Source organism: Cibotium barometz, chromosome 17 (assembly GCF_041138505.1).
Source record: "Cibotium barometz isolate CiBa-2024 chromosome 17, ASM4113850v1, whole genome shotgun sequence".
NCBI classification, from domain to species: domain Eukaryota; kingdom Viridiplantae; phylum Streptophyta; class Polypodiopsida; order Cyatheales; family Cibotiaceae; genus Cibotium; species Cibotium barometz.
In genome coordinates, this window is record NC_141062.1 from 13909785 (window position 1) to 13934740 (window position 24956).

General features: G+C 39.0%; 1 protein-coding gene across 1 annotated transcript in view; it reads right to left on the minus strand.

The window, feature by feature from the left end:
* Nucleotides 1-19146: 19146 nt before the first annotated feature.
* LOC147629709 (uncharacterized) overlaps nucleotides 19147-24956 on the minus strand; it is a 35384-nt gene continuing 29574 nt past the window's right edge. The window contains exon 2 of the mRNA XM_086811254.1: nucleotides 19147-19569. Within this exon, the coding sequence (XP_086667380.1) occupies nucleotides 19477-19569 (93 nt within the window). The 3' untranslated portion in view covers nucleotides 19147-19476. The remainder of the gene's footprint in view (nucleotides 19570-24956) is intronic.

Genomic DNA, 24956 nt, shown 5'->3' on the forward strand with positions numbered 1-24956 from the left:
AATCCTTCAAGTTGGCTCAAATGGTGTTACTTGCATTAGTACCTTGAACATTAGCTTAGGCTTAGCTCGAATGAAGCCTTCATATTTTGCACCAGACAAATTCTCCAAAATTGTATCATCAGTAAAAGCTTCAATATTGTCTTGGGGAATAGTATAGCGTACCTCCTGAGGTTGCCGTTGTGGAGATGGGTGAGGTGCTAGTATCTCCTCGGGGACAAGAGGGTTAGTGGAAAAATCCATCTACTGAGGAGTGAGTAGAGAATATGCAGTCAGCTTGATATATGTTAGTAGGTGGGGCATTAGGATAGGGGTTAAGTAGTTTACTGGGTGGCGACATTAGAATATACGGGGTAAGTGGAGATGGAAGATGAAGATGATGCCTCTTCCTGACCATGACCTGTGCTAGGGGGTGGGTGGCTTGGTTTGTGAGATTTCATAAACTCTTGTGAAGGTTAGGGATATCCTCAGGATCTATGGTAGGATATTCAATATGGGTGGCATCAAAAGTGTAGAGTACATTAGTTAACATAAACTCTTGAAGGTCAGGGATATCCTCAGGATCTATGGTAGGATATTCAATATGGGTGGCATCAAAAGTGTAGAGTACATTAGTTAACATAGATTCTAAGTGTGTAGATATTAGAGTATAGTTTTAGAATTCCAAAAGGGTGATATAATGTAGACTCACATAAGTTTAGATGCTGGTGAGTATTGTAGACTTCGAGCCACCCATGGCTTATAATCCACTAATAGCTTTGTGCTACAACCTCATAGATGGCCGACATCTCGAGAATGTCATCCGAAATAAATAGGTCTAATTTTTTGACATTGTTGTCTAGAATTTTAGAGTTTTGTAGTACCCGACACGAACTACAAAGGTTTAACACAATAGGATGTAATGGATAAAAGAAGATATCTTGTGGATTAGTTAATACTATATCTCCCCCCGCGAAATTCCCATTATAATAGTGGGGTCAGCATCGTGGTCAGTATTTTGCTTAATGAGGGTTACTGGCAATTGACCTATCTCCGAGGCTCGCTCAAGGCATAGGCGCATTTTATCCTTGCCACTGACTTCGGTCCTGTATTGCCAATTGGCATTCCAACTCTTGTAGATGGGAGTCGTTGGTATTGAGGAGGTTTGATATTTCGCGGACCATCCTTGTAGCATCCAACTCCTCAAATCGCCGGGTTGATTCTTCTTGGGCATGAAAGATCCCGCACAATGAATTTAGGGGTGCTAGCAGTAGAAGTAGCACTTCTTGTGCGGGGCAGGGTCCCTCACTCGGGGCCTCTCCCATGGATATCCGAACAAGAGACTAATCCATCGGTTCTTCCAAAACCGAACTAGGAAAAACTTCCCTTGCCCTCAGAAAGCACGGGTGATTCCTCGAGGATAATCTTTCTTTAACGTAGTCAAAAGCCTTAACTAACTGAACTGATCTGACCGAACCCGTAAGTCCCATAGTCAGATCAGGGAAAAGATTGCACTTGGATCATAGAGACCAAGGCTTTTTTCCTTATTGAGAGGAGGCACAGTCGTTGATTATTTTCTATAGAATAATTTTTATCCGGGATTTACTTCATCTATCGTACCATAACACAATTGAGTCTCAATTTAGGGATCCATTAGTCCAGCCTAACCCCATCTAGTCCCATGGGTTAGCCAACCGCCCAACCACTATAGTGATGGGTTTACACGTTGTAGCGCCATGTTATTGCCACATGTATTTCTCATGGTCGAGGCAATACATGTGGCGTAATGATATTGATGCCACGTGTAATTCCCCAATGAGGTAATTACACGTCATTGGGGCATTACATGTGGTAAGCCACATGTTATGCCTGAACATGTGGCTTGTCACGTGTAATGCCTTGATGTGGAAATTCACATGGCAAGCCACGTGTAATGCTTGAACGCGGGCATTATATGTGGCACGCCGCCATGTCTACACATTGGACTATCCCCACATGACACATCCGAAACTAGCACACGTGGCTGGTAGACATATGTTAGCATTCTTTTAGAAATGATCGAGGTTGTTTTGCCGTGAAGGTCCTCATCTTGAAAACAATCCAAAGAAAGATTTATTGTCAAACAACTTTCCTTATTCATGCCATTGTCAAAAGGATAGTTAGAAAGCCAAAATTGTAACCTGACATAATGTAGTGTCAACACAACAAACAGAATATCCCAAGCTCAATTTTAGAGAGGTTGGAAAAGAGGTTGGAAAAGAGTTACCATCATCATGAGCATTCTGTTTGTAGTGTCAACACAACAAACAGAATATCCCAAGCTCAATTTTAGAGAGGTTGGAAAAGAGTTACCATCATCATGAGCATCCTGAAAATTAATGTCTATCTTTGCATCCAATAAGTCCACCCTTGGCTGCTCTTCCACAACTTTGTCTTTGTCTTACACATGCAAAATAAAGCAACGAGCAACTCAAGACAATGACCAATAGTTAGCATATGCCTACATTAACAAAGAACTCGACTTACCTCTCCTTTGTGTAGGTCTATTTTTCTCCATCTCCTCATCAACCACCTTCTCCACATCAAGAGGATGCCCAAGCTTGAAATGCTGGTGGAGATCTTTCTCCCACTCCAAAACATGACCTTTCTTAAGGTCAATCCACCAAGGGCACATCTCTAGCTGCCACTTAGACAACTTATGCATACTTTGGGGGTACATACACAATACCTCATTTTCTAGAGCCAACCATTTCTTTGCTCTTACAAGCATGACAACCAAATGACCCCTTTCTTTCAAACACACAAAATATCTGAAAACATTGAAAAGCAACACATGATTGAGAAAGCATCTTTGAGTTTAAAAGAATGTAGCATTTTCTTAAGAATATTTCCAACCCCACTTGCAAAAAAATCAACCTCTGGGTAGCCATCTGGACCATGTCAGACTTCTTTGTTGCCTTTTTAGCACTCTTTTTTTCCCTTCTGTCTTGGCCTGTCTCAAGAGGGAACAATTGCTTCCTCTTCTCAATCTTTATCTCCTCGTAATAATCATAGAGCAAGTAATCATTGGGCACTACCATGCCATTAGGCTCTTCCACAAAATCTTTAAGGATAGCATTTTCCCCTTTCAAAATCTTTTCAAGAGTGACCTCTTTTTGAAGCCAGCTACAAAGCAAAAAGAAATCACATCACAAAGGAAAGTATGCATATGATATAAGAGCATGCTTTGAAAATTGCAAACAACTAAACACAAATATCTATAGAAAACCATGACTTACTTTCTGTAGACATGATCTCCATGCACAAGGCCAAACATATTTTTGGTTGTCTTGCTTACCTCCAATAAACCCAACCAAAAGATTTTGGACTCTATTGGTACATCACACAACGCTAATAAATTCAGCTTCTCCAGTGTTGCAAAGCTATCCACATCCCACTTTAAGGACCTCACTTTAGGCCGCCATGCATCACCATGCTTTGGATCAATAATGTTAAGGATCTACAAAAATGTATATAATTCTCAATACACTATGTCCAAAATTAACATTGTCTTGAAACGCAAATAGAGTCGCTCTATATTAATCTCAATAGAAATGAAATTCACCGTTGCAAAACACATGACAAAATACCTTCCCTATGCGGTCACCATATCTTGTGGCCAATTCCTCTATCTCCTTGGCTTCAATTTTTTTCACCTCATCTTCTCCCATGGTTAAGAGCAATTGCTCAAGATTTTTATTCAAGGCTTGAGTAATTTGAACCTTCACATAACATTGAATCTCATCACATGACAATTTAAAGCAAAGAATGAGCATCAAACAAATCTTAAGCTATCAAATACTCACATTATAAAAACAAGCTTGCCAAAGTATCTACAAGTAAGAGGGTACCAAGGCTCTCGGCTCCCTTTGTATTCTTCTTTATAATCAAATTAATTAACTTCCTATCTCTCTCTGGCAAATCTTTCATGTAATCATCATGATTGGCAACACTAATGTTGGCAGAATTAACAATCTTGTCCTGCAAGGTTGTGGTCACCAAAGCATGAGTATTCAAGATTTAAAAAATGAAGACAAAAAAATTTACAATTTGCTCAAGAAAAGCACCACATGATCAAGATCTCAATCACAAATTTTTATGCAGCTTACTAACTCATCCTTTGAAGGCTTACCAAGAGAGCGATCTTGCTCACACGTGTAGGATCAATGATTATACACAACACACGGTGGTGCTTTGCTCTTGTTTGAGAAAATCTTTCTTTGATGGCTTGTGTCCAAGCCACTATACGATGGTTTCCCTCCCACACATAAAACATCCTACCCACAAGGATGTGCAACTCCGGTCTACTTCTTAACTTCTCCTCAAACTCCCTGTTGATGTCATGCCAAATAGCATCCCATCCCCACTAGTAATCTCCTCATTCACATAGGTAGTCTCTTTTTCACATGTTCAAATGGAAACTATAAATGCTCCCTTTTTTGGCACATATCCCTCTTTGCTAAATGCAATATTTGGACCAGAAACATCTTCCCTTAAACCCCTAACAAGAGCATAAGGAATAAGTCTGCACAAAGGTATCATAGGACATTGAAAACAACTAAACAATCTAGTTTTTTGCATGATATCCTCACCTTTGTCAATGTAAATCTTATTCTCATCTTTGTTATCCTCCAATGGAGGCACCTCCGATCTCATAACACAAGGCACAATCTGTAAAAAAGCTTCTTTGCCACTACCCTCATCCATAAGAGAGCCACCTGACATAGAGTCAGTCACTGTCTGACTGTCCACCTCCTCCCCAGCATCCTGAACACCCTCAATATTAGTCTCCACAACATGACTGATTTGATCCAAACTAACTGTTACCTGAGACTCCCCTTCTTTTTCAACTTCTTGTGCTTTTTCTCTCTTGGTACGCTTTCCCTTGCCAGTAATGTGCTTGTCATTTACTCAGGATCTCGAACGAGGGTTTCATTGACCCTCCAGGGTACACGGGGATACATCTCTCGCATGCACTCAGGATCTCTCTTGGACAGCTTAGAGTTTCATCCCATAGATTGGAGATTGAGGCAGGCAGGATGAGACAGACGAGGAGAGGCAGGAGAGTCAGCAGACAGGACCGGACATGCTCCATATGTGACATGGGCGAGGTTGAGATAGAGGAGCACTTATGCAAATGCCCAGCATACTATGAGATCCGGGGGAGGTTTCATTGTCTCTTTAGAGATGGCTTTGGCCCTATTTCCAGAGTCAGCAGACAGGACCGGACATGCTCCATATGTGACATGGGCGAGGTTGAGATAGAGGAGCACTTCTTATGCAAATGCCCAGCATACTATGAGATCCGGGGGAGGTTTCATTGTCTCTTTAGAGATGGCTTTGGCCCTATTTCCAGGGTCATTGACTATGAGGATCAGAGATGCCTAGCTCTATTCGTCAGAGAGGCTTTCACTTTCAGAGAGACAAGAGACTTAGACAGATGCAGGGCCACCAGACTCACGTTGCGCGAGAGACCCAGGAGCCAGACAGCCGACCAAACCACACTGAGACTCACAAGGAGGATCCACAGATTTCGGACCCGACATGGCTGCAGAGACCACTGTTGTACCCATGAGGATGCACATATGAGATGATTGAGCAGAGACGCATAGAGCACCTACATAGAGGCCACTACAGGAGACTGGTCTCACGACGCTAGAGGACATTACGGGCATTCAGACAAGGGGGGGACCCTCTATTGTCACCTATAGATCGCAGGCTCTCGAGGGACCAGATTATCCACTTGATCCAGGGAGGAGAGGTGGAGGGGCACAACTTCTACTATTATGGTGCACTTGACGAGGGGGCTCAGCCCTCATGAGTACCTATATGGCATGACATGCTTCTCATGATGATGTACACTTATAGCATGCTTCATAGCTTTTTGATTTTTCATTTCAGTTTCAGTTCTAGTTTCACACATTTCAATTTCATTATGCTTTCCGATGAGGCTCCCGAGCGCATTGACTTATATATTCATGTATGTTCGACATGTGTCTCATGGACCTGTTATGGTCCTTCGAAGACAATAATTTCATTTCATTTCATTTCTCTCTCTCTCTCTCTCTCTCTCTCTCTCTCTCTCTCTCTCTCTCTCTCTCTCTCTCTCTCTCTCTCTCTCTCTCTCTATTATCTAGTAACCTCTCCGAATTGCAAGAAAAAGGAGAAGAAAAATATAATCTCTTATTAACTCTAATCTAGCTACTACTAATAAGTAAAAAACTTTTCCTTGATCGTAGCCCTAGATGATTGTCATACCATGTTGGAAATTAAGAACTAGGGAGGATAAAAGGCAAGCATTAAGTCCATAATAGTATTGATCACAAAGATAGACTTTAATTAAGAACTAGGGAGGATAAAAGGCAAGCATTAAGTCCATAATAGTATTGATCACAAAGATAGACTTTAATTAATTAAGCCCATAATTAGTATTGATTACAAAGTTACTTACTGGACAAGATCAATCTTAAGTCATAATCGTAATTAAACTCCCTTTCATTATCCAAGTGATTAGTACATTTATATAGGAATAATTCTTGTTCAGAATGCTCAAGAAATACGAAAGGCTCAAAAAATTTTTATCAAGTCAACCATATAAAATCCATTCTCACCTCTTCGGAATGTTGCTTTGTGCCCACAGGTCATGGTTTGAAAGCATTATAATTTTGGGAGCACTTTCTTAAAAGATTTATAATAGACCTCAATGATTATTGAAAATCATTTTCTTAATGCTCCACCCTTGTGTTATTACTACGGGTGATGGATATGGTCAATGTTTTTGTGCGGCTACTATATAAGGAGTAGCTATTGTGGTGAGCACCTCACAGCTACTATATAAGGAGTAGTTATTGTGGTGGTGAGCACCCACACAACTTGCAAATCCTAGTTTAGATACTCCATGGTGGCCAAATGTGGCTAGATGGTTAGGAGATGGGCCATGAGTAGGATGCATGCTTATGGAGGCTATGTATGTAGTAACTTTTGTTAGCGTTGGACAACAAACTAAGGACATTTTTCTCACGTGTTCCAAGGGGGGTCCAAACAATATTAGATGGTCGTGGGAGTTGTACAACATACCTATGGGACTTCTTTGTGGTCTAATATAAATGATATGGTTGGTTGATCACTTGGACCAAGTCATGAGTTGGCCGACATAACCAGCCTACGTCAATGCCAACCCTAGGCACTATATATAGACTAGTTACGTAGCCTTTGTTTATTATTGATTATGTTCAAGCACTCTTGTAAGCAAGTTTGTAGAGAGTCTGTCTAGGTCACCATCAAAAGCCCTTTATCCAAAGCACATGGGTGGGTGGACATCCATCAATTTGTAATCAAAGTTTGTAAGTAGCAATATTATTTACTCTCTGCTTCTTTTGAAAATTCAATGCTTTGTATTGTGAAGATCTTTCTTTCAGCTACTTTGTTTTCTTACAATGATGTTGTTGACCCTACCTACACATAGCCTAACTCACTAGCATCCCATTCATCATCAATAACATATTTGAGTCCCTCACAAAATTTTGTTGTTGAAATGAGTCCATACTACCAAAATCCAGTGTGATGCATCACTTTTTAATCCTTTCAATGCAAAAATGTTGACCATAAGCCATGTCCATGCTACCTAAACAATTATTTAAGTTTTGGGTAAGGGCCAGTTGTATATAAGTCATTTTTCTCATAATTCAAAGGCAATCTCATTTTTTGCTAATTGAGCTCTTGTGTACTCCTTGATCTTTGCTCTTGTGATGTGTGAGAGATAGAGAGGGAGAGTCAAGAGGATTAACTTACTGTCCTTATTAGGACATGTGCCTCTATATACTTTGTGAGAAAGAATGCAGACAACAAGAGTCCTTGCAAGGTGATGCAGCCTTCTTGGTGGAGCTAGCAACAACGGAGTGCCTGAAGGCTATTGATATTGCAATCTCGGAAGCAAGGTAAGTATCCCGATGGTTTAGGGGGAAGAAATGAGTCATAACTTTTTTTAGTGCCTCTACAGGAGAGAACAATCTTGCTTCTTCCTTATTCTTTGAGAAGTTAGCTCTTTCCTTGCATGTTTACATTCATTGTTATCTATTTTTGGTGGTGGTGTGAAGAAAAGAGTGGATAAGGTTTCTCTTGTGAAAAGGAAAGTGGATAAGGTTTTTGTTGTGAGAAGGAAAGTGGGGTAAATGTGTTGTTTTTGGTAGTGTGATTAAGTTGTGAGTACTTGGGTAACTTGGAGGAACTAATCATTTTTCTTTTAATTTTTTTATTGCTAGCTTTTTCTGGTTTTCATAAAAACCATAAAAATTATATTTAAATAATAGTATAGTTCAACAAGGATCAAACTGCACATTTTGAGTTGAAAACCAAAATACAAGATTTGGAAGAGATGAAAAATAACCCTATCATTGATATTGATGTCAAAGTGCACCATGAAAAAATATTTATGGTTTCAATAGGGGGGACTATAGCTTAGTGTAGCTTAGATAAGATCTGGAGAACAATAATAATGGAGAATGCCAAATAAATTTATATTCTAGATTGAAAGGAAGTAGGTAAATCAACCCCACTACTAATTTATTGTTTTGGATTAAACATTTTGCTCATACATACATGCTGAAACATTTTGCTAATATACATGCATAAATGTGATGTGTTATTTCAAATAGGTATTAAAAAGATTAAAAAACATATACAATGCAAAACTTTACCAAAGTTCTATTAATTTTAAGGTATGTTAGATCTTTTATGTATTTTCTATTGAATGTAATCATGTATAAGACTTGCTCATCATTATGATAATATGTATATACAAATTACTACAAAAATGTATTTTTTATATTTTTATAGATGATGCAATAGCTCTGGTTTTGGCTTTGGCTACACATCTAATTATGGCTTAGGCTCTTGCTTTGGTTTTTGCTCTAGACTTGGATGTTGCTCCAACTTTGCTTGATGCTATGGCCCTATTTACTACTCTGGCTCAATTTGAGGCTTCGACGAGGCTTTGATTTAGGTTTTTATTGCTTGGGTAGTTGTTACACACTTTGACTTCTTATGCTTGGGTTCTCTTAGACACTCTCTTTGATTTCTTTTTGGCAACTACTTCCACCATATCTGATGGATCCCAAAAACCAAACTTGATGCATTTTCCAGTAATTCTGAGATAAGTTTAGAATGAAATAAATTTATTTGTTCAGCTGTAATCTCCTATAATGTAGAAATATGACTATTAATACAAATGGGGTACTTGTCATTTCCTTTTTTTCCTTATGGAAAAAAATTATAGAATTACATTGATGTGTGGTGCTAGAAGAGAAAAGTAGATGTTAAAAAGGTAGTTTGCATGAAAAATTATCCTCCATCCAAATGAAAACATATTTATTCGCTTTGCTAGCTGTTAAAATTGTTGTTATAGGTTAATTTTGTGCATGATATTCTAGGGCTAAAGGACTGTACCAAAAACTAGTCAACCTACCATTATTCTTGTAAATTATCATCTCTCATGCAAGTTTTCATTCTCCAAGTAAAGCTCTAGCATAGATATAATACTTTTACACTTGTATAAATTTTGTTGGACTAAATGTTATAAAGAATACATTTACTAAGATAATTGAACTAAAATCTATGCATAATTATCACAATATGATATCTAGATATGAATTTAATGCAAATTTGAGGTCCAAGACAGCGAAACTCCAATGGCTTATGTTAAGATAAAATCTTGGTTTAAAATATATATTTGTATACAAATAACAATACTAAAGTATTATTTAAGATAAAATATTGGTTAAAATATATATATTTGTATACAAATAACAATAAAGCATATACTAAATCAAGTTAAATGACACTTACGCTTAGTGGTAGGGAAAGAAAATAACTGAACTAACTTCAGAGTCAAAGTAAGTAAACCATGTCTTGAGCTCAGTATCTGTGTGTGTAGATAACCTAAGCAAAGGGAATATGAAAGGATTCAAAATATATTAACTTCTGAGTTGAAGTAAGTAAACCATGTCTTTAGCTCGCTATTTGTGTGTGCATATGACCTAAGCAAACTGAATATTAACTCTAGAGTCAAAGTAAGTAAACCATGTCTTCAGTTCAATATCTGTGTGTAGATGACCTAAGCAAAGACAATATTAAAGGATCCAAAATATATACACACATCTAGTCATCTTCCTTAAGCTTGGACTTCCACAAGCTACAAATATATCAAAAAAAAGGTCACATAATTTCCAAATCAAAGATAGTACACAACTAAAAGTGTCATTAGCAAGAGCTAGCTGGAGAACATACCTCAAAGATACCAAGATTATAGTGTCTGTAGCTTCTATGTGCACCATTTTTATTTCTTGAATTTCATCTCTTTTTATTCTAAAATTCAAAGTGCCTAAGACATCAACTACTTTGATATTGAAAGGAACACTAAGTCTCTGTAACTTGGTCCTTATATTGACCTGATTAGTAGCTACTTTTGGGCATTTTTCTTAATAGTAGTCTCCTTCTCTTGCTCCCTCTTTGCTTACCACCCCTTGTTCTTTTGTTATTCCCCACAACATGAGCATGAATCCTTGTATCTCTATCATGTGTGACCTCTATGACTTTGACTTCATCTCTAAGACTTCTTTTGCAGGAGGAATAGCTAGGATGTCCTTCATCTTCCTATCCATAATGTCAACATGGTGCATAAGCTTATCATATTTGTATCTAACTCTCTTGAGTGAGTTCATATCCTTGTCCATAATTGTAACCCTCTGACCATTTGTAGCAACAAAAGTTTCTTGGAACCACTCAACCATAAAGTCTTGTGTTGCCTCCTGTACACAGAAAATTGCACTTGTAAACCATTTGAAGTGTACTCTTTCGTCACACATCTCTCTAACCACCCTCTAAAATGGTGCCTTTGGGATGCCCAAACTAACAGCATTTTGTTGTTTCTTGATGTCCCTGAGTACACCCAAGTGATGCTTCACTCTTGTCTTCTTTCCTTTCTACACCTTATCCTTATCCTTCCCAACATTTTCCACTATAGTCATTTTTACTAGTAGCCTAGACCTTTTCCCTGGACACTAGTAGTTAACTTTGTCCTAGTCATGATAGCATGTGCCTATAAACAATGTCGGGGGTCAAATAAGGTAAACAAGACAGTAAGATGTACTACAATCGTAGAAGGAACCAAGTACCATCAAAAGTGATTTGGGCAATCCACTAGGAATTGATGGCCCAAATCTCTTTTGATGGTACTTGACTCCATTAATGGTTTTTCAACTTTTTGTAAAATTTAAGGGCTAAAGGATGCATCAATGTGGAGAATCATGTGGATAAATCCCAATTCCCATTTTGCAAGATTGTAAAAAGGGGACCATGGTGAACCTTTTTAAGATTTTGTCAAAACCTCCTCATGTTGCATATCATTAGAAAGAGATTAAAGAGTAGTCCTAAATACACATTCTCTAACAACTTTTGATTTTATATGCTTAAGGCACACAAAAAATAGATTTAGAAGAAAATTTCCAAAGTCTTGGGATTTTTCCAAATTGTGCAATATGGTCATTAAAATCTTACGCATACAATATGTGGCATCTTGAACATAAATGTGGAAAATTATGAAGGAAGGAACCAAGTACAATTGACTCCATTTTAGCTCTATTAAAATTTGAGGGCAAAGAGAAGGCAATAGGACATCACTTTAAAATTGTGGACATGTCTGAGTACTATTAAAAAAAGGTAGATAGAAATTTACAATTCTTATGAGGTCTGAGGGTAACAAAGGGAAAACCAAAGTGAGGGCCATACCTTGAAAATTCAATGACGTATGTGGTTGATATAAAGGGTATACCACATGATAGATGTGCTAATTTTATGTGCAAATAGATCTATGAATCTCTAAAATGCTGAGAAAAGGAGCCAAGTACCATCAAATGCGATTTGGTCATTCCACCAATAATGAAACTTTCGTATCGTGTTTGATGGTACTTAGCCTATTTTTAATTAATTTTCTTTTCTAGTGGTAAGAATCATAACTGGGAGTACACATGTAAATACAAGAACTGGGATAGTACACATTTAGACTAAACATATGCTATGGTGATGTAATGTGCAGAACAAATCAATTCAATAATACTGAGTATATGCTAGTGTGAGTATATAATATTTTAGGGTAGAACCATAAAGAGCACCATAAATGAACAAAACTTACCTAGTTTGTTCCACCAAGATGAGTTTGGGACTGTAGAAATGTCAATAAGTCAAGAGGAGAGCTTTGTGGTTTGTGGCCTGGCAGAGGTGGTAACTATTGTAATCCCATGTAATCCTTTCTTGTTTTTGGATTGCTATCCTTTTAGCTTCTTCAATATGTAACTTCTAGGGCCATAGTTCATTTACTTGTCAAAGTGGTTATATAGGAGTTTGTGTGTTTCAGTAGCAAGATACCATCAAAATTGATTTGGGCAATCCAACAATTAGTACTTGACCAGGTGTGTGTCAATAATGTCCTTTCTGACATTAGTCAACGTAGTTTAAAGCATTTAGGTATTTAGTATTTCAATGTTAAAAGGCTTATTCTGCATTTATGTACTTATTTTATAGAGTAAAGAGGCTTGAAGATAAGGTAGCATATCTCAAAATTGCTTGCTAAAGAACCTATCCCATCTCAAAGTATACTCATGTTTTATTGGTTCTAAATTAATTTGTGCATGCTTAATTCTTTCACTACTTAAGAAGGATTCATTTTTTCACAGAACAGCTTCTTCACTTGAATAAAAACTGTTTGATTTTCAGGTGGAAGCTGATGCCCATCACCATTTTCACAAGTTTCTGCCTATGTTCAACCCATGTTTCAAGTTTGAGGACATTTTAGAAAAGCATAAGGATTACTATGTAGAAGAGCTCAATGAGTTTGATAGGCTTGTTTTCACGGATAGCTTGATTCTAAGTGGAAAAACCTTTGTACATGTTTCAAATCTTTCAGGGAAATATAATAGCAAGAAAAGGATCAACAAGAAATATGCTAATTTTCCAAATGAAGTAAAAGCTGTGATGGAGATGTGGATCCCATACACCCAATACATGAGAATCTTTAAGTCTACTTGTGAAACTTGTAGACCCATTGACGATATTATAAAGATCCATTTATTTTTCCTAATGTTAGCACATCAATGTATAGGACTTTGAAATATGATGATCTGATTCAGTTGCTTTCACTCAGCTTAATAATGTTTCGTTTTATAAGAAGTGGTAATAGCGTAGTGGCATAACTTCACAACATCAAGTAGCAATAGCACGAATCAATGAGAGAATATATCTCTCAACTCAAGTATTTGAACTCTTGATGTAAACTTGGGGAGAGGTTGACTGATTAACTTGTTGATGTAAACTTGGGGAGGGATTGACTAATTAATTCATGATAAATCATTATTGTATTTTCGCAAGAGTACGAGATCTTTAAAATGTGTGATTATTTGCTTTTATCTAGGCTATATTTTCTGAGATCCGCAAGATGTTGTGCCAAAGTTATATGTTCTACTACTTATGCTTGTATTTTAGACCACAACCCAATGGAAGTCTAATGGAAGGGATGAGAGATGAATATAATAGTTCAAAGGCCCCCAATAAATGTTTCTATTGCCCAAGGACCTCATTAAATTGTGAAATGGTTGCTCAACATAACACGATAGGCTCAACAATAAGCAAAAAATAGCTCCATCACTCACATGTACTAAATGTAGGGTGGATTATTTAATCAAGGATTATATAAGTAAAGAAGTAACGAGTGTTATCAATCACATGATAAGCCTTTGCTTGATAAGTGTACAAGTGAGACACATTATTGCCCCATTAAATGTATTAACTTAAACCCAAACCCAATAACATCATAAATATAAGGTGATATTTGTAGCATTATATGGTAGTGATGTGTGTGAATACACTTAGGACCGCCAGGACTTTTTCCCTCACTAGGAGGTTTTTTTTCCCATACGTATGTACACCCTCTTATCTACTCATTTTAGGTTGTGTACTTATCTTTTGTATCTGGCACACATTTGTTAATTCTAATCTAGTAAGTTGGTGTGCTCTTAATCTATCTTGTGTGTGTGCATTGTTGTAACCCTAACCCTAATTCCAACAATTGGATCAGAGCTAGCTTCCTTGACACTTGATCTAGTAGTGTGCCTCCCTCCTCACAACCCTGTTTTTTCTATCTCCGATTGAGACCAGATATTGATATGTAGCACAAGAAAATTGGGCATGTGAATATTTAAAAGTTAAAAGCTATGAAAACTAAAGGCATTGTTATTGGTTTGCCAAGGTTCAAATATGATGGGATTTCACATGTATGTGATGCATGTCAGTTTGGAAAAAGCAAGCAAGTTTTTCATTTCCCAAGGAAGGTCAAATGAGTAGAAGACATTTGGAGATTATACATAGTGATATTTGAGGTCCTTCACAAACCCAATCCATTAACAGAAGCAGGTACTACATCACATTCATTGATGATGTTAGTAGCAAGATGATACAGATCTACTCCTTAAAGTGATAAAACAACTAGTTAATACCTCTAAATGGTTAGCATTATAAAGCTAAATGTAAAGATTAAACTAATGAATGTAAACAAGCCTAATGATCCAAATTAATGCTTAATTAAAAATAACGTTAACTTTTTACAGAGATTTAAAAACTTATTCGAAAGCTATAATCAAGCCTAATGCCTCCTAAATCTTTATCGAACCACAAGTCTAACCTTACTAACTCAAAAAACACACAAAAAAACCACTCCTAAATTTAAAAAATCAAAACAAAAAACAAAAAACCAACCATCAAAATCCATGGATGTATACACTCTTTTAAGACTTATCTCATTAGCCCATGTTACATAGTATTTTGCTATTGTAGGACACGGAGAAGGAGAAATGGAACTTGAAGCTTCAAAGAGCTATCAAGAGAGCTAGAAATGGAACTTGAAGCTTCAAAGAGCTATCAAGAGAGCTAAGGTGGACCATGCCTCCTCGACAACGATGCCACTATTAAGCTCAAATCTCAACCTTAAGGTCATAGTAGGATTATGTCCACTCACACAGTACCCAATCAATTGCTCAGCTAGCTCACTAAGACGACAAACATCAATTAAAAAGTGATGTGAAATAGATGATTCTTTACAATCACTCTTAATGGCTCTGACTTTGCAAGAACTTAAGTTTCACACATTTGGTCGACCATCTCTACATGCAAAATAGAATCTCAAGTCTAATCCAATTTGGACATCAATTTGGAAATATGAGATGGCTTGACCCTCTCAGGTGTTCTTGCTAGAGGGTTGCATCCCCCTCCCTATTTTCATCACTAACTAAGCACAACTCTTGTCATACATCTGACAGCAGCTTGTGCAAGGGCTGGTGTAGGAGGTTGAGGGTAAGGATACGGATACGGATACGGATACGGTCAACAGATGTCGGAACTAGTCTATGTCCCAACTTGTATATTGTAGTAGTGTGGGTATCCATGAATGGCAAGATCATAATGAGGATAGTAACCTCCCCTAGGGACAAATCCCACTCCGAAGCTCCGTGCTTCGAGCCCTAGTCCCAAGAGTGGAATCCTCTTGACCTTCCCACTCCAAAGATTGATGATCTGCAGCTTGATGGTCCATGCCTCCTTCCTTCTAAACTAAATCTCTAAAACTACCACCCCAAGACCTCCTAAACCAAAGCCAAATGATCCCAAGGGATGAAGCTTATTGACCCTTCCCCTAGGAAGCATGTTGACCCTCCCCCTAGACCATCGGTAAAACTATAAGAATCGAAAGCTCCTGAAGAATTGGTGGTCAAGGGATAAATTGATCCTGCCCCCAATGGATTTGCACTCATGCATCCTCATCTTGATGCATTGGGGTGCACTCCTCAGATAAGCGAAACTGTTGATGGTATACCCAACAAAGCCCAAATGTTAACTAACGTGGTTAACATTGAAATTAAAGGTTCCTTTAATTTCAATGTTAACCACGTTAGTTAACATTTGGGCTTTGTTGGGTATATATATATATATATATATACATATATATATATCTATATGTATGTATACATATAGATATATATATATATATATATACATATGGATATATATATATACATATGGATATATATATATACATATATATATATATATATATATATATATATATATATATATATGTCTGTATCTGTATCTATCTATATATATATACACAAATTGACTACTTTTGTCAAAAAGCACCCTAGTCAAAAAGTCACACTTAATTTACTCTTTTTGATTGCTTTCGTCAAAATGCAAAATCAAAAAGTCACACTCAATTTGAAAGAAGAAATAGTTAAATTGAGAAAGGTATGCAATATTTAAGGACCCAATTATGAATTTCTTCGATTAGAACGTTTTTTCCCGCACTAGATTATCTTATACTGCAATTGACAAATGTAAGAACAAGTTTGTGTACAAGTAGATTCAACCTTTTGTATACATAAGATTTTTACTCATGCAATACTTATGTAATAGCTGAGAAATTAGAATACACATGTAAATGTTTCCCCCATGCATATGTACTCTTAATTATGATGTATAGAAAAGTTGTATAATGCTAATGTACATATCTACTAATTATTTGTAAATAATTTTCCTCTGATGAATTGTGTTTTAAGTCATTAACAAATAAAAATTAAGCTCTTAGCAAATGCTAAGGTTTTTTAAAAAGAAAAGTGAATATTACCTTCTTTCCAAAGGCACTATTGCCTCTTTTGGGGGTTCATTTCCAACATTATAACACTTCTCAAAGCCAAGAGCAAGGAGTGCTTATGGAAAGAGGCATTCACACTCCATGTATACATCATTCCTAGATTGTTGAATCTTATTTAGAGCAATGCAAAACAATCATGGTTGGAATCTTTTTTTTTTTTTTGTCATTTAACTTTATGACTCTTGGGAGTGGCAAAACATGACAAGCCATATACCTGAGCTTTTTCAGCCATTCACTTGTCTACCTCTACATGGAAAGACTCGTCATTTTGGGACCCTCCCTTTGGGTGCTCATGCAGGTGAGCTTTTCTTGACTAAAATCAAGTCTATTTGAAAGCATCCTCTTAAGTTTTTGTTTCAAAAATCAAGCTCATGGAAGTGCCTATTGTTGACACTTCATTATCATTACCAGTTCAAACACTAGGATACAGGGGTCGTTCGATGAGTAGCTGCATTGCCCACCCCCAAAGCTGGAGGTCAATTCTAACAGATTAGCAAAGAGCAAAATGATGGTGCTTTAAACGCTTGAATGTGGAGAAATCCCATTAAACATTCATGCAAGGAACGTGGCGAGAGAGGGAGAGAGAGGGACAGAGGGAGGGAGGCAGGGGAGGGGGAGGGGGAGATGCCTTTGTATCCAATATAGTCCAAGTGGGGCCTTTTGTGGCTCAAGTGCTGTCTAGCTAGCGCTTTAGTGCTCCATATAGAACTGCCAATAGTCAAGAATGGCAGTTATGAAGGTGCCCAATGCTGTGGGAAGTGTGAGGGCCAGGAAGGCCCTGGCTGAACCCACCAGCCATGGAGGGGCTGTAAGACAGCCCCAGGGGCATGCTAGGGACAGTTGACATTACATGAAGCAATTATATGGCTGTAGGGCAGGTATGGGGCAACCCATATAGGCTGCCCAATCCCAAGGTACTTGCAAAATCAATGCCCAGCCTCTTGGAACTCAGGCGCATGATGCCCAGTCATCTAGGAAATGAGGCGCAGCTTTTTATGTGTTATTTTCAGCATTTAATGCTGATTTTACAATCGTGGGCAGAAAGTGAACTGGCCGCCTGGAATAATGCTGGCCGACTGCTCATCCTGGAGTAGTATAAATAGATGAGCCACAATCCAATTGTTTCATCTCATTTTTCACCAAGAGCCAAGGCAAACAAGGGCTAGACAAGCCAAGGAGTTGCTAAAGCAAAGGGGTGAAGGACTGTAGGTCAAGGGCAGAGTTTTCTCAGCCAAGAAAGGTCAAGATTTCTGTATTTTCTTTTCAGATTTACATCATTCTAATAAAGCAAATACACCATCCGTGGTGGGGGCCCTACAGAGGGTATTTGGGACCCAATATTGTGTCCTCTCCATTTCTCCCTCTCTCTATATTTTCTACACATCTTCATTCAGTTTTGTGTGTTAATTCCGTCGTGAAAAGTGTGCTGATTTTTGAGCATTGAAGTTACCGAAGCTTCCGCATGTTACAAGTAGCTGGCCCAATCAACCTATAGTTTGTGGTATATAAAGGTCAAGAGGACGGCGATGAGGGTTGCACAAGGCAGATTAGAAGGGGGGGAAGAGTTTGCAAGGTTGTAGGGGAGAGCAGGGCCATACCCTATGCTATACTAAGGTCAAATTGTATTGATTAATATGCACACTAAAAATGAAAATGGAAACTAAGTTTTTGCCATTATATCAAAGTATACATACCTATATCTCTACCACGACCCAAGAAAGAAAAAAAGTACTGTTTGAAGCGAGCAAGTGCAAAGCCAAGAACATTATTGTGGGTGGTTGTTTGACACAGTTAGCAAACCCCTCTCCTTGCAGACTGGTGTTAATTCATCGTTGGAGTTCGTCCTAGACACAATTCTTCCAACAAGGTGTGTGAAAACTTGCATGACGCCTCTAAGCAAGGATCTAACCCAACACAGGCCAAAGTCTTTGGCAGAGACTTGGCACAAACGTTGAAATGGAGCCGCAAGTTGAGGTGGTGGGTAATGCCGATTTTGAGGTTTTGTCCAATGCAAACGAGGATGTTCATGGTAATCCAAAGTAAATGCAGTCTCAAAGGGATTGGTGGAATCATGTAGGTGTTTTGGACAGATCTAAGCTCTAGGAGAAGATGCTTTGCCCTGATGAACACACGTGGATGAAAGCATTCCAAATGTCTCTACTGAGTAGAGAGCTGAAATCTGATGTAAATATAATCGAGAAGGCGTACTTGAACCAACATCAACTATTGGCTAGGTGTACAGAATGTGGTGCTGTATAGCAGAGTACACAAAGAATCTGCTTTCTTTTCCCGGGAATAAGTGTGTTCGGTTTTCTTCTTTGAACTACACCAAATCCTCACAAATAAAAGCAGACACCAAAAAGGGCAGTTAATTTGTGACCAAATTCCATCCAGGATTCAAACTTTCAAGATTATGGTCTCCAAATGATAAGTTTCCAAACAAAGTAGTCATCATTACCTGGCAATGTAACCAGTAAAGCCCTTGCAGAAAAGATTGGGCACATGTATAAATCATCTGGATTGCATCAATACCATTAATCTTGCCATGGTAAGTACAAATGATTTTCTGTACGTTTAAAAGTGATGCCAAAACACTTGGCTTATGATCGCTCTCAGAAAGAAACATAAGCACTAAAAAAAATGACAAGAATTCTACAAATACATGCAGCAAGAGGTACATCATCTTAAGATGTCAAACAAGCCTTGTTCGATCAGCCTTGCTTTCTAGCCTTGAGAACGAATTCCAAGTACAAATTCTTCACAGCTATCAAGAGAGTGATGATTAAAGGCCCCATGATTGCTCTCTGGACACACAGCACCCAAAATAGGGGTGTCATTAGCATGTATAAGAAATTATCATTTAGCAAACTATTAAGAAAGCCAGAGACATGCAGATTACCTGTAGTATGCATGAGGAAAAAATTTCATTGGAAATATCCCAGAAAGCAGAAAAAACAAAATCCATTTAGGAGAGACCTTTTTAGTTGCTTTACAAAGCAGCTTTAATGTTCAATCAAGTTTCCTTGTCTAGAAGACCGTTCTACCACATCAACTCACTCTAAACAATCTTTTATTCTTGAGTGAGGAGGTACCGTAAATACACAGTTGCATCTCATTCTGTGGACAGCCTTGCCTACTTGCAAATAGGTGTGACCTCCCAATGGTACCTTACAAACAAAGTCCCCCACCCATTAGATGGGTGGAGGCTTCGGCGTTGGAAATCTCCTGCATTGGGCACACAAACCCTACCATTCCTGAACAGCAATCATTTCAAATGGAATACTTAGTCAATATATTAACCTCTACATCACTCACCTGAGTATCCGGAACACAAATCTCATGAGGTGCTACCAACCGGAACCGATTGCCAAATTCTAGCGAAGTACAAATTGTCAAAACCCCATAGGATCTCCTCGTAGAACGCTCCTAGTACGAGACTCGAAATCTGCAAACAAACAAACAACAAGAAGGGGGTGCAGGCCTGACTCACCTCCCAACCATGACAAGCCCACAATCTTGGCTGTCCCCACCGAGCCACGAGCTGAGCTAACTAGGTTGACGTACCGACCAATCTCCTCCTCGGGACGTCCCATACCGCCACGAAACTACCCTCGCGGGCCTCGAGATTGCTGCCGGCCTCGGCTACGTAAAGCAGGTGCACGTCTGCACTAGATCCAGGATCCAGACCATAGAGCTCTCACAAATCTCGCAAGACTCTATATGACTAATGACTAACCTTGGCCACCCTTTTATAGGCTCTTGGCCGGTCATCGGACGTCCACACTTGGGCGCCCGCCGTCTATCCCTAACTCAGCTTGCCAATCAGCCTGCCTAGCTCCAAGCTTCCCAAACCTCAAAGCTAGTCTTGTGTGCATGTAGCACACGGTAGATAAACTGTGCACATGAATACTCCCCTTCCTCTAAGAGCTCACTCCTGAGCTCACTAAAAAGCCAAGGTGATCTCTCTGAAGAGTAGTCAATGTCTCCCATGTAGCGTCCTCCTCAACACGATCCTCTCACTTGATCTTGTATTCCGTGATAAGCGTATTACGCAATCTTCTGTCACGAAATCCAAGAATCTTTTCACGTTCGTGCGGAATAAATGTCATGTCCTCGACATCTATGATTTCTTGAGGAGTAACTAACTGGTCTGTTCCACCCACTACTTCCTTCAGTCTACTTACATGAAATACAGGATGAACTTTCACATGAGAAGGCAAATCCAATTCATATGCAACTGAACCAATCCTTCATGTAATACGAAATGTTCCACAGTATCTAGGGGACAATTTCGGAGATCGACCTGTCCGTAAAGTCTCGGAATCTTTCGGAACTCGCAAATACACCATCGTTCCTTCAGAGAACTCTCTGGGTGAACGATGTCTATTAGAATAAAATCTGTCTCGGTCTTGAGCACTTCTAATAGATTCCTTCGCAACTTGTAACATTTCTTGCATATCTTGCAAAAAATTACGTGCAGCATCATGCTGAAGTCCTGATAATCCTACTGTAACAAGTGATCTAGGTTGAAAACCATACATAAGCATGAAAGAACTAAAACCTGTACTCCTATGCTTAGTACTGTTATATGCAAATTCTAACATAGGAAGATAATCCTCCCATGATCTCTGTCTTTTGGATACATATGCTCGAAGCATATCTTCCAAAATCTGATTCACTCTTTCAGTCTGGCCATCAGATTGAGGATGATCTGAGGAACTCAAATTCAAAGTTGTTTCCAACTTCTCAAAAACAAGTTTCCAAAAATCACTCGTAAACTTAGAGTCCCTATCACTGACTATGTCCTAAGGTAACCCGTACAGTCTAAACAATTGCTCGATAAACTGTTGTGCTAATTGCGTAGCTGTAATAGTCTTCCAGGTCGGTAAAAATCTAGCCATTTTTGTCAAGCGATCTACCACAACCCAAATAGAATCATGGCCTTGATGTGTTCTTGGCAATCCGGTAATAAAATCCATGGAAATACTTTCCCATTTATTACCTGGGATTTGCAAAGGATGCAACAACCCAACCTGTCTAAAGCGTTCAGCTTTATTTGCTTGACAAATTTGACACTTGAGAACATAATCTTCTACATACCCTTTCATCTTTGGCCAATAAAAAGTGTGTTTCACTAATGATAGCGTCCTGTGTACCCCAGGGTGTCCAGCAGAAGGGACGTCGTGACACTCCTTAAGAATCTTGGACCTAATGTCCGGGATCTGTGGTACACAAATTTTGTCATTACGGAATAGTAAACCATTCCGAACCATCCACTAGCCTCCTGCAACCTGAATGGTAGGCTGTTCAGTCATCAAGTCTTGGTCAATCAATGAGCTCCCGTCCTGGATCTTCTACCAAAATGGACCAAAATAACTATCAGTCCTGCAAAGCCCTCTCAATGACTGAAATAGGTTAGTAGAAATCTCGATGAACGACAAAGTATTCACCTCTCTAATTCGACTAAGCGCATCTGCAACACTATTCATGGACCCTTTCCGATAACGGATCTCAAAATCAAAATCTTGCATTATATCAGCCCAACGAGCTTTCCTTCCTCTCAAATCATCCGCATCACACACATACTTGATTGACTGATGGTCAGTCAATACCACAAACTTGGAACCATATAAATAATGTCTCCAAACCTTGAGAGCATAAATCATAGCATAAAGCTCCTTCTCAAGGATTGGCCAACGAGATTGAGTGTCTTCTAACTTTTTACTTTCAAAAGCAACCGGTCTACCATCTTGAAATAGAGCAACCCCGATGGCATAGTCACTGGCATCAATTTCAAGAACATAAGGCCGACTAGGATCGGGTAATGCTAAGATAGGTGCTTCCTTGACTTTATCTTTCAAAAGTCTGAAGGCCATATCCAAATCGTTATTCCAAGTGATAGGCTGATTTGACTTACGTCCACGACCTTTCAATAAGTCGATCATTGGTAGTGTGAGCTGAGAGTACTCCCGCACAGATTTCCGAAGAAAAACAACAAAACCGAGAAAAGAACGAAGTTGTTTCACTGTTCGCGGTATAGGCCAATCCAGAACCTTCTGAACTCGATCATAGTCAATGCTCAATCCATCTCTAGTGATCTTGTGTCCCAAGTAAATGATGTCTGTCATAAAAAACTCACATTTACTTAACTTAGCATATAGTCGATTCTGTCTTAAAATAGATAAGACAATTGGGAGGTGTCTAACATGATCCTCAAGAGTATGACTATATATTAAAATATCATCCAGAAACACCACCACAAATTTTTCCAAATGTTCACGAGAAAAAGATCGTTCATCATTTGCTGGAAAGTGACTGGAGCATTGGTTAACCCAAAAGGTAATACGAGAAACTCGTAATGGCCATACCTAGTCCGAAAGGCGGTTCTTTCGATATGCCTTTCATAGCCAGTACGTAAATCTATCTTCGTGAAATATTTCGCTCCTGCTAACCGGTCAATCAGGTCATCTGATCTAGGGAGAGGATAACGGTTCTTAATTGTCAGCTTGTTCAATCTCTTGTAATCTATACACATTCTCCAGGTGTTGTCCTTCTTTCTCCTAAGCAAAACAGGTGCACCCCAAGGTGATTTACTTGGACGGATCTGGACCATCCTTAAATAATCTTCGAGTTGTTTAGCCAACTCATCTTCCTCAGCTTGGCTCATCCTGTAAGGTGGAATACTGACAGGATGAGCACCAGGGATCAAGTCAATACGATCTACTGCCCGTTCAAGTGATAAACCTGATGGCAGTTCCTTAAGAACTACATCTTAAAACGAATCAAGTATCTTCTATAATTCTTTGCTTTCAAACACACTTAATTCATTGACTTTCATGGAAGGGATGAGAAATGAAGAAAGTGGAATCAATACACAATGGAAAGCGGTATACAAAGAAGAATCCATTATATTTCCAAAATCAACTGTATTTACAAGAGGTCCCTGAGAGGGATGTATACAATCACCTAAAATACTATACTGGGTGTTCCTATGCTGAAAAGAAAAAATATGACCACGAGCTGAGCTAACTAGGTTGACATACCGACCAATCTCCTCCTCACGACATCCCATACCGCCACGAAGCTACCCTCGTGGGCCTCGAGATTGCTGCCGGCCTCGGCTGCGTAAAGCAGGTGCACGTCTGCACTAGATCCAGGCTCCTGACCACATAGAGCTCTCACAAATCTCGCGAGACTCTATATGACTAATGACTAACCTTGGCCACCCTTTTATAGGCTCTTGGCCGGTCATCGGACATCCACACTTGGGCGCCCGCCCGTTAGTCTATCCCTAACTCAGCTCGCCAATCAGCCTGCCTAGCTCCAAGCTTCCCCAAACCTCGAAGCTAGTCTTGCGTGCGTGTAGCACACGGTAGATACACACTATGCACATGACACAAATCATGTCGGCGACACCCCTTGAGAGAGAAAAGTTGGTCGATATCTCCATGAAAGAGAGAGCATTGACGGCAGGAATCCTATTAAAGGAATCTGCAACCGTAACTAGATTGGTTACCCCCTTTTGGTTATGGTTCTCAAAGTCCAACTCCTACATGAGTTCTACCAATCTGGCCTTTTAACCCCTCAGGTCGGCTTGATCACAAACATATTTCAGCAAGTGGTGATCCATCCACACTACGAATTTGGCACCATGTAGATAGTGTCTCCGGATCTTCACCGCATGGATATCTACCAGAAGTTTCTTTTCCTCGCTAGGATACCACATTTGTGTCTCCGAAACCTTCTTGTTTTGAAAGGCTATGGGTCTCCCATCCTAGAACATGGTTGCATCAACTGCAAAATTGTTGGCATCTATCTCAACCACATAATTTGCTTGGATCCACAATAAGCGACATAGGTGCTAAGGTGACTAGCTCTTTAAATGCTTTAAAACACTAATTTAATTCCTTGTTCCAAACCACCACAAAACACTTACCTTGCCTTTCTTGCTTCTCACCCCCTTTAGAAGCTGAGTCATCGGGGTGGCAAACTTGTCGTAAGCCTCGATGAACTTTTTGAAAAAGCTAGTGAAACCCAAGAAAGATTTCACTTGCCTAATATCCGTCGTATAGGCCACTCAAGAACCTTTTGTAGCGTATCGGGGTCTATACTTATTGTTACATGCACCTTATGTGGAAGCGTTTAATGATAGAGAATGATGTATAACACTTGCTGAATGCTGAGATAAGGA